At 42.8% G+C, this 12,792-nt stretch overlaps 3 protein-coding genes across 5 annotated transcripts; 2 read left to right on the top strand and 1 right to left on the bottom strand.

The window, feature by feature from the left end:
* Window positions 1-1,476: 1,476 nt before the first annotated feature.
* Window positions 1,477-2,910, bottom strand: LOC108009770 (brain acid soluble protein 1 homolog). Of its 2 annotated transcripts, none has more exons than XM_017074402.4 (2): window positions 2,753-2,910; window positions 1,477-2,675 (listed from the first exon to the last, which is right to left on the bottom strand). In XM_017074402.4, exon 2 carries the CDS (start codon window positions 2,667-2,669, stop codon window positions 1,572-1,574), a length of 1,098 nt encoding a protein of 365 aa, XP_016929891.3. In that variant the 5' UTR covers window positions 2,670-2,675; window positions 2,753-2,910; the 3' UTR covers window positions 1,477-1,571. The 2 variants fall into 2 exon arrangements, with proteins under 2 accessions (XP_016929891.3, XP_070855162.1); XM_070999061.1 differs by having other exon boundaries at window positions 2,728-2,867.
* A 408-nt stretch (window positions 2,911-3,318) lies between these two features.
* LOC108011145 (uncharacterized) lies at window positions 3,319-4,105 on the top strand. Its single transcript, XM_017076233.4, has one exon. It carries the CDS (start codon window positions 3,422-3,424, stop codon window positions 3,992-3,994), a length of 573 nt encoding a protein of 190 aa, XP_016931722.3. The 5' UTR covers window positions 3,319-3,421; the 3' UTR covers window positions 3,995-4,105.
* A 3,640-nt stretch (window positions 4,106-7,745) lies between these two features.
* On the top strand, window positions 7,746-12,204 carry LOC108008344 (uncharacterized). Of its 2 annotated transcripts, XM_017072175.4 has the most exons (7): window positions 7,746-9,117; window positions 9,175-9,617; window positions 9,674-10,005; window positions 10,752-11,277; window positions 11,338-11,604; window positions 11,660-11,809; window positions 11,864-12,204. In XM_017072175.4, the coding sequence occupies exons 1-7, from the start codon at window positions 7,800-7,802 to the stop codon at window positions 11,996-11,998; spliced, it is 3,171 nt and encodes a 1,056-aa protein (XP_016927664.4). In that variant the 5' UTR covers window positions 7,746-7,799; the 3' UTR covers window positions 11,999-12,204. The 2 variants fall into 2 exon arrangements, with proteins under 2 accessions (XP_016927664.4, XP_070855159.1); XM_070999058.1 differs by lacking the exons at window positions 11,338-11,604; window positions 11,660-11,809; window positions 11,864-12,204 and having other exon boundaries at window positions 10,747-10,922.
* The last annotated feature ends 588 nt before the right edge of the window (window positions 12,205-12,792 follow it).

Raw genomic sequence — 12,792 nt, 5'->3', positions numbered from 1 at the left:
TTGGTTTTCGCTGTTTGTTTTTGCATTGTGCGATGCCGCTTTTGTTTTACACGGCCAGCATTGAGACTGTGGTTTTTGCAGTTGTTTTAGCAGCCGCGCCGGCTGCCGTGTCCTATTTGTATCCTGTTGGCACACAGATACAGATACAGGGACAGACACAGATACAAATGGAATACCCACATATACTTACGTTCACTCGCATTTATGTCTATTGGCGCGCGTCCATTTCCATTTCATTTCCGTTATTGCAAAACTTTTCGTATTAAATATATTTTTCTCCCAGCGTTTTGTTTCATTTCGAAGCCCTTTGCTGGTTTTTGCACTCTGGCAAAGTTGTTTGTTGCCGTCGTTTCTGGTACTTTATGCGCCGTGGCCATTATTGCAGTTGTTTCCTTTATTGTACAAGTACAGGCATACAAATCCCGCATTTCCATATAAATATTTTGCGCACTCGCCTCGCCTTCGCCTCATTTATTGTGGCCTACTTACGGACGAGTGTGCTCGTGGGGCCAGCGGCTTACAAATTGACATGCAATTAAATGTAAGCCACAGGCATTTATTATAATTGTTGCACCCCACCCCATTTTAGCTGGTTTGACTCGCTTCTCCGGGCCCACAATTCCGATTCTGCTCCTGGCCAAATGCTGACGCTGATTAGGCGGCCACCAGCAACAAACTAACATTGTTGTTGCCCCCTGGCAGCTGCAATTAGCATTCTGCGCTGTAATAAATAAAGTAAAATTAACCACAATACCCCAAACAAAACGCTCGACCAAAGTGTCCCCATTAATTTAATTTCAAACAAACAGTTGGCGTACTGTTTTTGGCCAGCTTTAAATTGGAAATATTTTAAACTGTTTACCATTACATTTGCAATTACCATCATATACATTTCAAGACTTAATCCATTTTAGGTTTTATTTCTAAAACATTTTAAAAGTGTGATTGCAAACCTACCCCATGCATGAGTTCGCTTAATTAACAGTGACATGTATTATATTAGTTTGACTTGCCATTTCAATACTTTATTTATATGCGTATCTATTTTGTAAAAATGGGGTTATATATTTGCATATTTTATGGGTCAACAACGCATTCAAAATTAAAAAGTGACCGCAAATTTTTAGCGCATTTGAATAAATGACACAGAACATCGGTAAAAAACGTTATACCGCAAATCAGGTTAGTTTTTAACTTCCTATCTCGTTAGCCAAATGTGGTCAAAAAAGTAAGGAGAATTTGTTTATCTGATTGTCGTGGTGTGGTGCACTACGAATTCATTCCACGCGATTAAACTGTTAAAAAGGAAAGGGATTATTTGGTATGTTTCGAGTATTGGAAAATACGTTGCCATAAATGTATTTTATCCTACTTTGATGGGAACAAAATTGATTTAGAAGAATTAATAAAGATTTTACATTTTACAAACAAATTTACCTTACTTTTTGCCGACAGTAGTAAATGGAATGCAAAAACTGCTAGTTTAAATTTTTATTTTTCCGTCTGACTCAACAGCAAGCAATTGTGACCAGTCTTTGGCTATGGAATTTCGGAATAAGTAAATAATTTTCCTAGGAAAGCACAGCATCGCTAAACCAGAAAGTCATGCGATCACCTTGAGAAAGTTTTTGAGGTACTGCGATAGAGTGATTTCGGGCCACTGAGTTGTAGCGCCTGAAGTTCTCATTTCCGGCATTTAGGCGATCCGCCAGCTCGGCAGCTTGCTGGTTCAAGGATTGTCTGTAGGATAAGGCAGTCTCCGACTGAATGTAGCTGGGCCCATCCTTCGATTCAGGGAGCACACTTGACGTGTTGGTTTTCGATTTGAAATTAGTCTCTGAAGCCATTGCCTTGGAATTTTTAAAGATAAGATCAGAGGCGGGTTGTTCCTGGGAAACCCCCTTTTGAGAATCTTGATTTTCTGTCTTAATGGAGTGTTGGGAGACGGAATCAGTCTTTTGTGGCTTTACAGAGGGTTCTGAAGGTGACTCTTCAGTCTTTGATTTGACGGATCGGTGAGTTCCCGTTTCCGAGGACTTATCCGATACTTTTGATTTGATTGCGGTGAAGGAAACTTTTGCGGACTCCGAGGTCTTCGGTGTCTTCAAAATGGATTTTGGAGTGAGTGTAGTATTCGAAGAACTCCTGTTCGAGACCTCCGATTTTGCCCGGGAAGTTTTCGAGGCCTTGGCATCGATGCTGGCTTGACTTTGCCTGGGAACGCTGCTCGCCTTGGAAGCCACACTCGAGTCCGATGCGGACACTTGGAAATTGGCCCTACCCTCACCACTGGCCTGTCGACTGGACCTCACTGGCATTAAAGTGCGTAGCGAGTCCTTTGCCACCGCTTCTTTTGACCTGGAATCCTTGGCAAGCTTCGTCCTTGAAACACCGCCCGCATCAATGCGGTCTTTTTCGTGGATAGCTGCAGCCTGCTTCTTGGCCACGGCCATCTCCTCGTTAATGGCTTTGGAAATGGCCACTTCGCCAAGCTTTGTCGTCCCCAGCTTTGGCTTACTCTCCGCCTGTAAATATTCGGGCTTGGCCACGAACACCGGTGGCGGATACGTAACGCAGGTGGGGATTTTAAAGTCGGAGCGGGCTCCACTATTGGGGGGTCCCACATTGAACGGATTGAAGGGCTCCACGTCGAAGTCATCGGGAAACATTTTGCCCTGTGAGGATTGCAATTGCATATGGGTCATCTAGTTTATTTTCTAGTCTTACACTCCACAACTTTACGATCACTCACTTGTTTGGGGTTGAATTTTGGAAGGTAAAGACTTTCTAGTCTTTAAGTTGGCCAGCCGAATCGGGTTTTTGTGTGATTTTTGAATTGCTACTGATTTATAACATTTAGAATAAAGTGACACAAAAATCAGTTTGTGCTCCAGTTGCAATGTATACATAGGAGTATTTTTTCTCTACTTGTGTAGCTGAAAAAGTACAGTCTGTAATTATGGAAGGCATAATTGGAGTGCCCACATGCACACCATTGGTTATCCTACAGAGGTATATCTCTAAGAGCCATCTCTTTTTCCCCTTTCTTGTCTGCCTTTGTTTTTTTACTATGACAGTCTGGTCTACCTACTTCAGGTTCTACTCTGGCCTTAATTAAAAACGCCTCCTGCTTCCTCTGGGCCCAACTCTGTGTATCAATTCAGAGAGTACGTGCTGATAAGGTGTAAAATCCTTTGGCTCTTTTCATTCATGATGGAAAGCATGTTTCAAGCTGTTGCTCAGAAGTTACAAGTGGCAAATTAATTAGCAGTCCGAAAGGTTTGTGAGAGAGTGGCAGAGACTAAGCTGTCAAGATCCTTTCCCCCCTCTAGACAGTCTTTCGATCAGCTTTTCGGTGACCGGTAGTTGAAATTCGAGTGTGGAAATTCTAGAAACAAAAAAAAACAGAAACGGTTCTAATATGACTAGTCTGCAAAAATCGGCTGGCAGTCAGCAAGTGCAGGGCGGTCCCCCGCAAGTCCCCCAAAATGGAATGGTAGCCTATGGAAGCGGCCTCGTCTTCGGCGGGAATGTGTATCCGGTGTTGGTGGACGGAGTGCCCATGCAGCCGCCCATGGGCGCTCATCAGGCAGCAGTGCATCAGCGGATGCAGATGCAGATGCAGCAGCTACGGCCGCAGGCTCCACAGATACTGGGCCACAAACTCGTTGCTCCACAGCCGTCCTGTCAGCAAAGTGGCGTTCGAGCAGTGCCGCGATGTCCTGCTCCCTCGTACATGACCAAACCCCACCAGCAGAACTTTGGTCCTGTCATGGCCCAGCAGCAGCAGCAGCATTACAGCAACATCGCCAATATGCAGCAGCTGCAGGCGCAGATTCTTCAGCGGCAACTGATACAGGCTTCCATGGGCAATCCTTACAGCCATTACGGCAACTACAACTTGCAACCGAATGCGGGTGGCGACTCCGGAGGCTGGAACGGCTATGCCATGATGCAGCCAGCGGATGCCAATAAACCGTATTCCTTCGGCTAGAGCCTCACCGATTGAGACCGATTTGCATATGTGGCTGTGTTGGGGAAAACCGATGAAATTAAATGTAAATTTGTAAGCGCTCATCTTCGGGGATTAGCCCTAATCAACTTATGGTACTGTGCAATCCTTTGGGGAACCCTTCTCTGGGGTTAACTTGGCCATCATTTGCAGCAGCTCGCCTCGGTTCCTTTTTTGCACTTCGTCGAGCTCTGAGGTTGCCTCTCAGTGGCGGGGGCCACCTCGGTTCGGGGGTTGGTCGTCATTTAGTGGTAAATTTCCGTCTTAGTTGCCAACGAACGTCAGACGTGACATTTTGCAAATTCCGTTTTCAGCATTTTGTAATCGTTCCAGCATACGTGAGCCACTGAAAGTCGATTCCCAGCACCACCCATTTGGCTCCTGATGCGGTGCTGTTGGTGACACTCACTCAGGTTGTTCGTGGTGCTGCCGGATAGCAGGATAGCAGGATTTCAGGATTGCAGGATTGGAGCATGTGTGGGCCAGCGGGTTGTAACTGGTTTTGTAGTGGCTTCCGATTTTTTCACTGGTTTTCAGAAGCTCTCGTGATGATACCCTACATTAAAGACCTATCAAAACTATTTTAAGGCCATTAAAATGAGCATGAATATCAAATAAAAGTCGTCATTAAGGGAAAAGCTAAAACAATTGTCTGCTTTCGGTTTGAAAAGCTTAAGAATTTATTCTCTTATTTATGGAAAAGAATTTTATGTACGGTGCTGACGTTTTCGTGCAAGTTTTTATTTAAATTTAATTTCTTTCAAAGCACAGAAAAGTCAATTATAGCTGTCGGTTTGTGTATTAATTTAATAATTTCTGATACCACACGTTGCTTGGGTTGTTCAAAACGTGTGAAACAATAAAATAAATTGTTGTGGCCTAAGGAAAACTTAATATTCGTTAAAGAATATGTAAAGTTAAACATATTTTCCGAACAGTCGTATCTTTTCACATATATTGAATGTTAAGTCTATGATTCGAGGGTTATTTAAAGAAAATATTAAGAAAGAACGATGTAGGACCTTAATAAAGAACTCTTCTGTACCGTTTTAGAAACCACTAATAAATACCAACAAAGTCTCGGATTTCCTCGAATTCCCTCAAATGTTCCTTTCAAAGGGATCAACTTTCTGCTTACTGTGATAATTAACATTATTTCCATAAATAACTTTCTTTGTGGCGGGCCTTCGAGGCTAAGCTCCTGACGTCATCGGAGAAAACTCAAACCGCAAGCTGCATGTCGGCAGGCACTCACACATACACTCTCGGCTCTCTAATGATGATCCCCAAAGTCAACTTGCTAAAGTAACACGAGCTCAAACATGCATACACACACCCTGGGACGGCGGACTCATAAGCACACAGTGGTATTAACGCCATAATTCGTAAGTCACACACACACAGGCGCCGCAAAAGGGATTAAGTTATATTAAAGTTGTGAGCGCTGCATTTTAAGTTCCCCTCCTTTGACGACGTGAAAGTGCAGGAGTGCAGGAAGCCATGAAGCCGAAGTCGAAGCGAAGCCAAAGCCCAGGGGTGCGCACACTCGATCTTGAGGGCAAAAAGGACTCCGGTGGCCCAAAAAAGTGCGCTATGCAAATTTCGACTGACCCACATTTAAATAATAATAATATTCGGAGCCCGTCGAGCCCGTTATAAATGCAATATATGGCATAAGTTTACGCACTGCAATCCACGCTCATGGAAAAACTCCCTGGCTTGTATAAATTTGCCATATTTTTATATAGTTGCAGTCGCCAGTATTTTTACTCTGCAAGTTGCAGGTCAAGTGCTAATTTCTGTTCTCTTATTTTATTCCATTTCATTTTTACTGTTCTTGCGCTTGCCTTTACATGTGCGCACATTTATGCGAAAAGTTTGCGCGAAAGTTTAATTTTAAAAATGCATTTCCACTGACTTTGACCGTCGCGCTAAAAAAAATTAAAATAGAAACAGCAAAAAAAGAGCCACAAAACCCGACAACTATGACCTGTAAAGTTCCAGATGCAGGGAGACTGAAAATTAAATCAAATAAATTGACTTTCTTTTGTTTTTAGTTTTGCGCATTTAAATCAATTTACGCCCGGCCTTTTCTCCGCCGCCTTAATTAATTGCCAGCTAACAGCTTTGTGCCTAATTGTTTTGCCTTTCGTAGCACTGGCAGTAAAGAAATGTTTTTATCTTCGAATGAATTCAAAGAATTCCCTAATCCAGTGGTGATGACTGATTAAATTAGATCTGCGGCTGCAGCTGCCAGCGAATTTAATTCGCAGCCTGTCATATAGTATTCAAGCTGCTTCATAGCACTCCTGCCGAAATATGGTTTACGACCCCACCGTGTCTAATAAAACTTATATGTCTGGGAGCCATAAAACCCGCACAGCAACCCAATTCCAGACCAAATGGCATACGATTTTTGGGCCAGACCGTTCGGAATTTGCGAGGGCGCTCGAAAGCGGAGCAACCAACTTGTTGAAGTGTTTATTGTTTAGAATCCCGCGGCGTCGGCATCGGAATACATAAAACACTTTTTCGTTTTGAATAAAAGATACGCAGATGAGAGTCCTGGAGGGCGAGTAGGTAACCTTCTCAACTCCTGTAAGGATTGCGTGGATGTCTGCGAATCGGATACGCATTTCAAGTCTGAAGGAGGCATCTCAGACGGTTTTTGTGCAGCTGAGATGTATAAACGCGTTCCATCATTTTGAAATTAGCTTGGGTCGTCAGGATTTTGTGTCATCTGTATGCGCTGCGTATGGATAAATCTTAAGATATATAAAAGAGGGCTAGACCAGCCTATTTTTTACACAACATTCCATTGGGGGCCTTGGTGCCCACACTAAACAATATGTCCCATTTGTTATGAGATATGTACAATATACATTGTACAAATTTTTTAAAGTGGTGGTAGCTTTAAGCAATCTCTATACGGATGTAAAATCAGACCATTCGTAGCCAGAACTCAGAACCAGGGTACAGTGAAATGGTACTTTCAACTAGTTAAGATTTTTAGTCACTTCTTTCATCAGCAGAAGTCTGGTTTTTATTGGGTCTAGCTTTAACAATGAAGGGCTAAAATTCAAGTGTTCACAGTTTCTAAACGCTGGCATAGACGTGTTTTTAATGTCGCGTGCATTTTCCTTCTCCGGTTTCCCTAGCTTGAATCTTCTAGATTTATTTAACCAATCGGCTTATAGAGGTTTAGTACCGAGAATTAAAGAAAATCACAATACTTTACGATCTTGTTATGATCGGACGGTTGCTGCAGCTTTTCCATTTTGCGACTATATATAGTAGTCGCCTTTGCACAATCGCCTGGTGCCGTCCACAGGGATATCAACTTTTGATCAGAACCACTAGCCGTTTCCGTCTGTCTGTTCCTATGAGCGCTTAAATCTCGGAAACTATAAGAGCTAGAAAGTTGTAATTAAGCAAGTAGATTCTTGAGGTTCTGAGACAGCCACGCCCACCCTAACGCCCATAACGTTAAGCTAAACCTGTCTAGCGCCCACATTTCTTTAATTTTGTAAAATTGTAAATTAATTTTTGTTTTATTTATATTTCTTCATGCCAAAAATTACTCTCATCGGACCATCCATTAAAAAGTTATTAGGATTATAAAGGAATCCACGCTAGGTGGCGATGTTGCGGGGTGTGCAATTTTGGGATCCGTCGCTTTTCTGAATCTGGTTAAAATAAGAAATCCGTGTTTCAATTGTCAGCCCTTGCTGAATCTATAGATTGTTTCCCGTTTTTCCTGGTACACCTACGTATATTTTAAATCACAATGGAGAGAAACAGCGTTGTCGGTCGGAATACTGTCCGTCGAACTGCTCGTCATACCAGGCGAAGGCGGTCAACCGGAGGAATCGAGGGCAACGGGAGCAAGACATTCGAGGTGCCAAAGGTGGAGAAGCCCCCGGAGAACAGGACCTTACAGCAACGGGTCTTCCTCTACATCCAGCTGAACGAATTGACCAAGCTCCCGAAGACGGACTATCCTCTGGAGCTGCACCTTTACCATCCGAAGAACACTCTGCAGAAGATGCAGGAACGCTACACCACAGAGACCATCATCTACCAGCACGAGTTCAACCTGAAGAAACCGGTATTCGCATTGGGTGTCATGCAGGACGACATCGAGGACATGAACACGTTCAGCGATCAGCCGCTGTTGATTTCCCTCTACCAAAGGATTCCCAGACGTCGCAGGGGGGGAAGAAAAAAATCCAAGAAAGCTGTCTCATCGGCTTCGCAGGAAGTCAGTCAATCGAATACGGGGGCTTCGGAGAATGGTGAAAATATTCGAAGGAAGTCTTATCCCGACGCCGAAGAAGCTGGGGAGGAAGGTGAGGGAGGCAACTTTTCGGAGGAGCGACTGGAACTGTTGTCCCGCGGTCATTGTGATCTCTTGCAGCTTTTCCAGCGACGCCGCTTCATAAGCGACATAACCATCTTCCTGTACCCGGAGTACCACACCTTATCGAAGGCAAAGGGCCATGATAAAATCACCTCGTGCAGCGTTTGGCACATGTATTCCATACTGCCCATCCTGAAAAACTTTAACTTCACCAATTTGGCCTTTCTGACCCTGGAATCCATTTACAACGTTCCAGAGGAACTGCATCCCTTAGCCGCCGAGCTGGGCCTAAGTGTTTCCTTTCGAGCAAAGGAACCGGAGGGAGACAGCCTTACCTTCAGGGTGATTCCTCTGTGCACCTACTCGGGATTTATATCGCAGATTATCAGCGACCAGAACACCAGCATCGTGTGGGAGGCCATCAAGAGGGACCTACACCCTAATATGCACCTAAGCTTCAACCAAATGGAGACCAACTCGAGGATTAAGTTGCCAAAGTTGTTTCGCCTGTTGCTCTGGGAGCAGGACGTCGACTTTCAGATTCACAAGATCGATGCCGTGACTGACTTGGCCCTGATCAACAACTCCCTGCACCGATTCGTGCTCACCGAGGATATGCGAAAGATCCTTGAGCAGGCTGTGGTGCATAATGACTACGAGTTGCTGCTGCAACTGTACCAGGAGACACCCAGTAATGTCCTGTACGAGGGAGTCCTCAACCCGAGCATTTTTGGCTACCCAGGCGGTAAGCAATCTTAATTATTAACTTATTCATACCATTTAACTTTGTAAACTCCCCCAGTTAACTACTGCCGCTTTGCAGTCCGCCTAAAGCCCCTTTTCGAACCGGAAATCAAACTAAGCATACCGAGAAGTACCCTGGTAATGGGCCCCATGTTCTGCACCTTCAAAATTTGCTTCTTTCAGCCAATTTGCGAGCGCAACGAACCCCTTGACAAGTACAATGAGAGTCTCCTCAAAAGGGCAAAGCTGCGACGATGCTTCGATATGGAATTCCTCAAGGAGGACGAGGACGATGTAGATGTGTGCATGGAGCTATATCGGGCCTTCGATGATCTCATCTCCGATACAATCGGCTTCATAGTCAAGCATGGTGTGCAGGACATCGAGAATAACAAGGACTTTTTCTGCTGCCACTTGGGCAACCTCAGCAACCTGGTCCTAAAAATCTGCGGCTGCGACTTTAACGTACGCATGCCAACGAAATCGAACATAGAATTCAGAGTGGGTGTATTCATAAAAAATAAGTTGATAGTTTTAATTATTTATTTTGTGATTAGGAAATGCTAACGCACATGTACAAGGAGTTGATGGATCGTATTGAGGGCATAGTAACTGCCTGCAACTGGAAAAATAGTTTTGACTTTCCGACGCATCAGGATTATGGGGAACATGGCCTAACCCGACTGATGAATGAAATGCGTCTGGTCAGCCAATCTGGACAGAGGGATTTGGCCATTCATATATTCGAGGAAATCGACAAAAGCACCCCAAACCGCATTATATTTGACTTTGTTACCCTGATAAATAGCGTCGAAACCCTGCAGTTTGAACAGGCTGCCAGGTATTTCATGAAGCCCAGGACCAGCGATTGGAGTGGACATTACTTCACGTGAGTTATGGGATAATAATAGTATTCAGAAGTAAGGCTACTGGTATATTACATGTTCATAGAACTGAATGCCTACACTCAGAAAAAAAATCAAGTATTTCGTGCTTGAACCTAGTATTTTCGGTGTCAAAACTTCGCCAAGCATGGAAAATACAGAACGCGAGATCAAAATACTACTTTCGAGCACGAATTTTCAAGACCCAAAATACTAGATTTAAGAACCTTTCGGTCTTGAATCTAGAATGAATAATTCTTAAATCAAGTCATATTTGGACTAAAAACAAGAACGATTTAATAATAAAGTAAAAAGTTGCAGGCATGATTTAAGGACGAATAATTTTTAAATTAGTGTATAAATATTATGAAATTAAAATGAGTTTTTATTTTATGCTAGTAAGAGAAATAAGTATTGGAAACTGAAACGAAATAATCGAGATATATATAAATAATATTAATATTTGAAGTTTACTTACGACATGCCGCTCACGGGCATTAAAACTGTCTAATTTATGCGCCTTATATACCGAGTACTTTCAGAATAAACAGTTGGGAATTATTAGAGTTTGCAGACATTAAAAATCCAAAAAGTGCTCAATACGAGAATTTTTTGAGCACGAACGTTCTTAAATGTTAAGCATGCAATTTTTCTTAAATCAAGGCTGTTTGTACTTGTTTTTAGCACGGTGTTTTTCCCTGAGTGTAGTTAATATATAAGTTAAGTAAATACCTTTTCTTTTATAGCACAGATTGCTTTTGCAGCTCTATATTAACTACATGATGGATCTAAGATCCCCAGATGAAGAAGTCCTTGGCACGGCAAAAACTAATATGATCGAGAGCTTGCGCCAATTCGCCGATAAGAACAGGCTGGAATCGGAGATCTGGATTCTGTTGTACTGCTATTACAGGGAAGCCGAGTATTTGCCCGGGATGGAGTTTACGCGTTGGAAATTTCAGAATCTCCACGAAATTTCTTCAAAAACTCTAGCCTTTACCCCCACCTCCCTTTATGAACTGTACCTGCCAGTCGACTTCGAATTGAGGAGCTCGTGCACCCCGATGAACATTCAGTTCTATCCAGTTTTTAAGCTGTTTGCTCGCTTGGGAGCGTACGCCTTTGCTGAAATGGTTTTTTCCGTGGTAGAGCAGTGTTTTTCGGAAGCTGATGTCTATCTTATAAAGACCACTCTAAAGATACTTCAGCGACAGATTGATAGTAAGTTTAGGATTATTAAGGTGCCTACGGATAACAGTGTGCAGGGAAAGTTGAAAGTAAGATTCGGTTTTTGTTTTTAGTTGAAGAAAGTTGAATATTAAATAACTACAATCTAGCGCTGTTACCAACTGCACATCAACGGCAGTGTGGAATATGCCCGTGGGCGCTGTGACGAAGCTGTGAAATATTTTGAGGAATTGTTTTTAGTAACAGATCCCAGTGACAGGTCATTGTTTAAACTGAGTTTCCTGCGTCTCGGTCAATTAGCCTTTGAAAGGGAAAAATTCGATTTGTCCGAAAGGGCCTACGACATCTGCTTGCCTTGTAGCCAAAGACGCAAGAACTTTACGGCAAACTATGGAAAGGGCCTGGCACTTTACCATGTGAGTTCTGATAGATAAGGTGCAATATAATACTAAAACACATGGGTATCCATAGCAAAATCGACTGGAGGAAGCGATTCCCTTTCTGTCTCGCTGCACTGAAATCGACATCTTTGTTCCCGATGTCTGGGGATATTTGGCCACCATTAACCTGAGACTAAGCCGAAATAAAACTGCCTTGGAGTGCTGGAAGGTCGCTAAAATGGTTGGTATTAAAATGGGACAACAATAATATGCATCTAAGATTCCCTTTTTTAAGTACCCCGAACTAAGCATCAGCAAGAACGTGTATGCCGAACTGGATAAGATTCAGTACTCGGATATCCATCTGCTCGTAGACGACGACGGGAACCCAGCGGAAAAGACGTCGAAAATGGACTTTCTTCCTTTGTAATTAAAAGCTTTAAGACCACCCAAGAATATATGATTTTATGCACCTGGTAAATCCTAAGCAAACACATTAAAAGTCACGCCTTTCATCAAGTTCCAGCAACATTTATCACTTAAATTTAGTGCCCTACATTTAGGTGAAATTAAGTATACGCACACGCATATGTTTACAAGGTATTTCGGTCCCTCGATGTCCTTCGCCTGACTCGTCGAGCTGCCGCTTGTCAAAATTTTAGCCGCAGAGCGGCGGCACAAACGTGAATATGCCAACACAATGCATTTTTGGCCAAGGGCAAACCGCCACAGCAATAGCAACAACAAAACCGACAGCAGCAACAACGACAAAACAGAAACAAGTGAGATACGTAGTTAAACCCTTTTGGCCAACACTCCACCCATGACAGGTGTTTGCTCTGCAAAACGTTTGAGGGGTATGGGGAATTAGGCAAGTAACTTGCCTTACATGAACGATATTGTGAGCCGATATAAAAGTTTGCATTTGTCTTATTTAGTTAACTTAATTTTAAATATTTATTGGTTCCAGCTCTAAGCGAAATATTTTTTGTCATTGTATAAATAATTTTTTCATCTTGTATTTTTACAGAATCTAGCACAGATTTTAACCACTTAAATGATATATTTAAATGTACAATTTTGATTGAGCCTCTTTTTTAGTTATTCGACTAAGAACCATATTTCTGTCAGTTTCCTAACAACAGTAGAGTCTACTCTGTGGATATGATATGGTTGAGTGAATATTAATGTATGCAGTAGTTTGAATTAAATTCATAACGTCTT

The sequence above is a fragment of the Drosophila suzukii genome, chromosome 2L (genome assembly GCF_043229965.1).
Source record: "Drosophila suzukii chromosome 2L, CBGP_Dsuzu_IsoJpt1.0, whole genome shotgun sequence".
Taxonomy (NCBI): Eukaryota; Metazoa; Arthropoda; class Insecta; order Diptera; family Drosophilidae; genus Drosophila; species Drosophila suzukii.
Note: the sequence above shows the minus strand (reverse complement) of the source record. Positions and strands in the feature narration are given on the sequence as shown.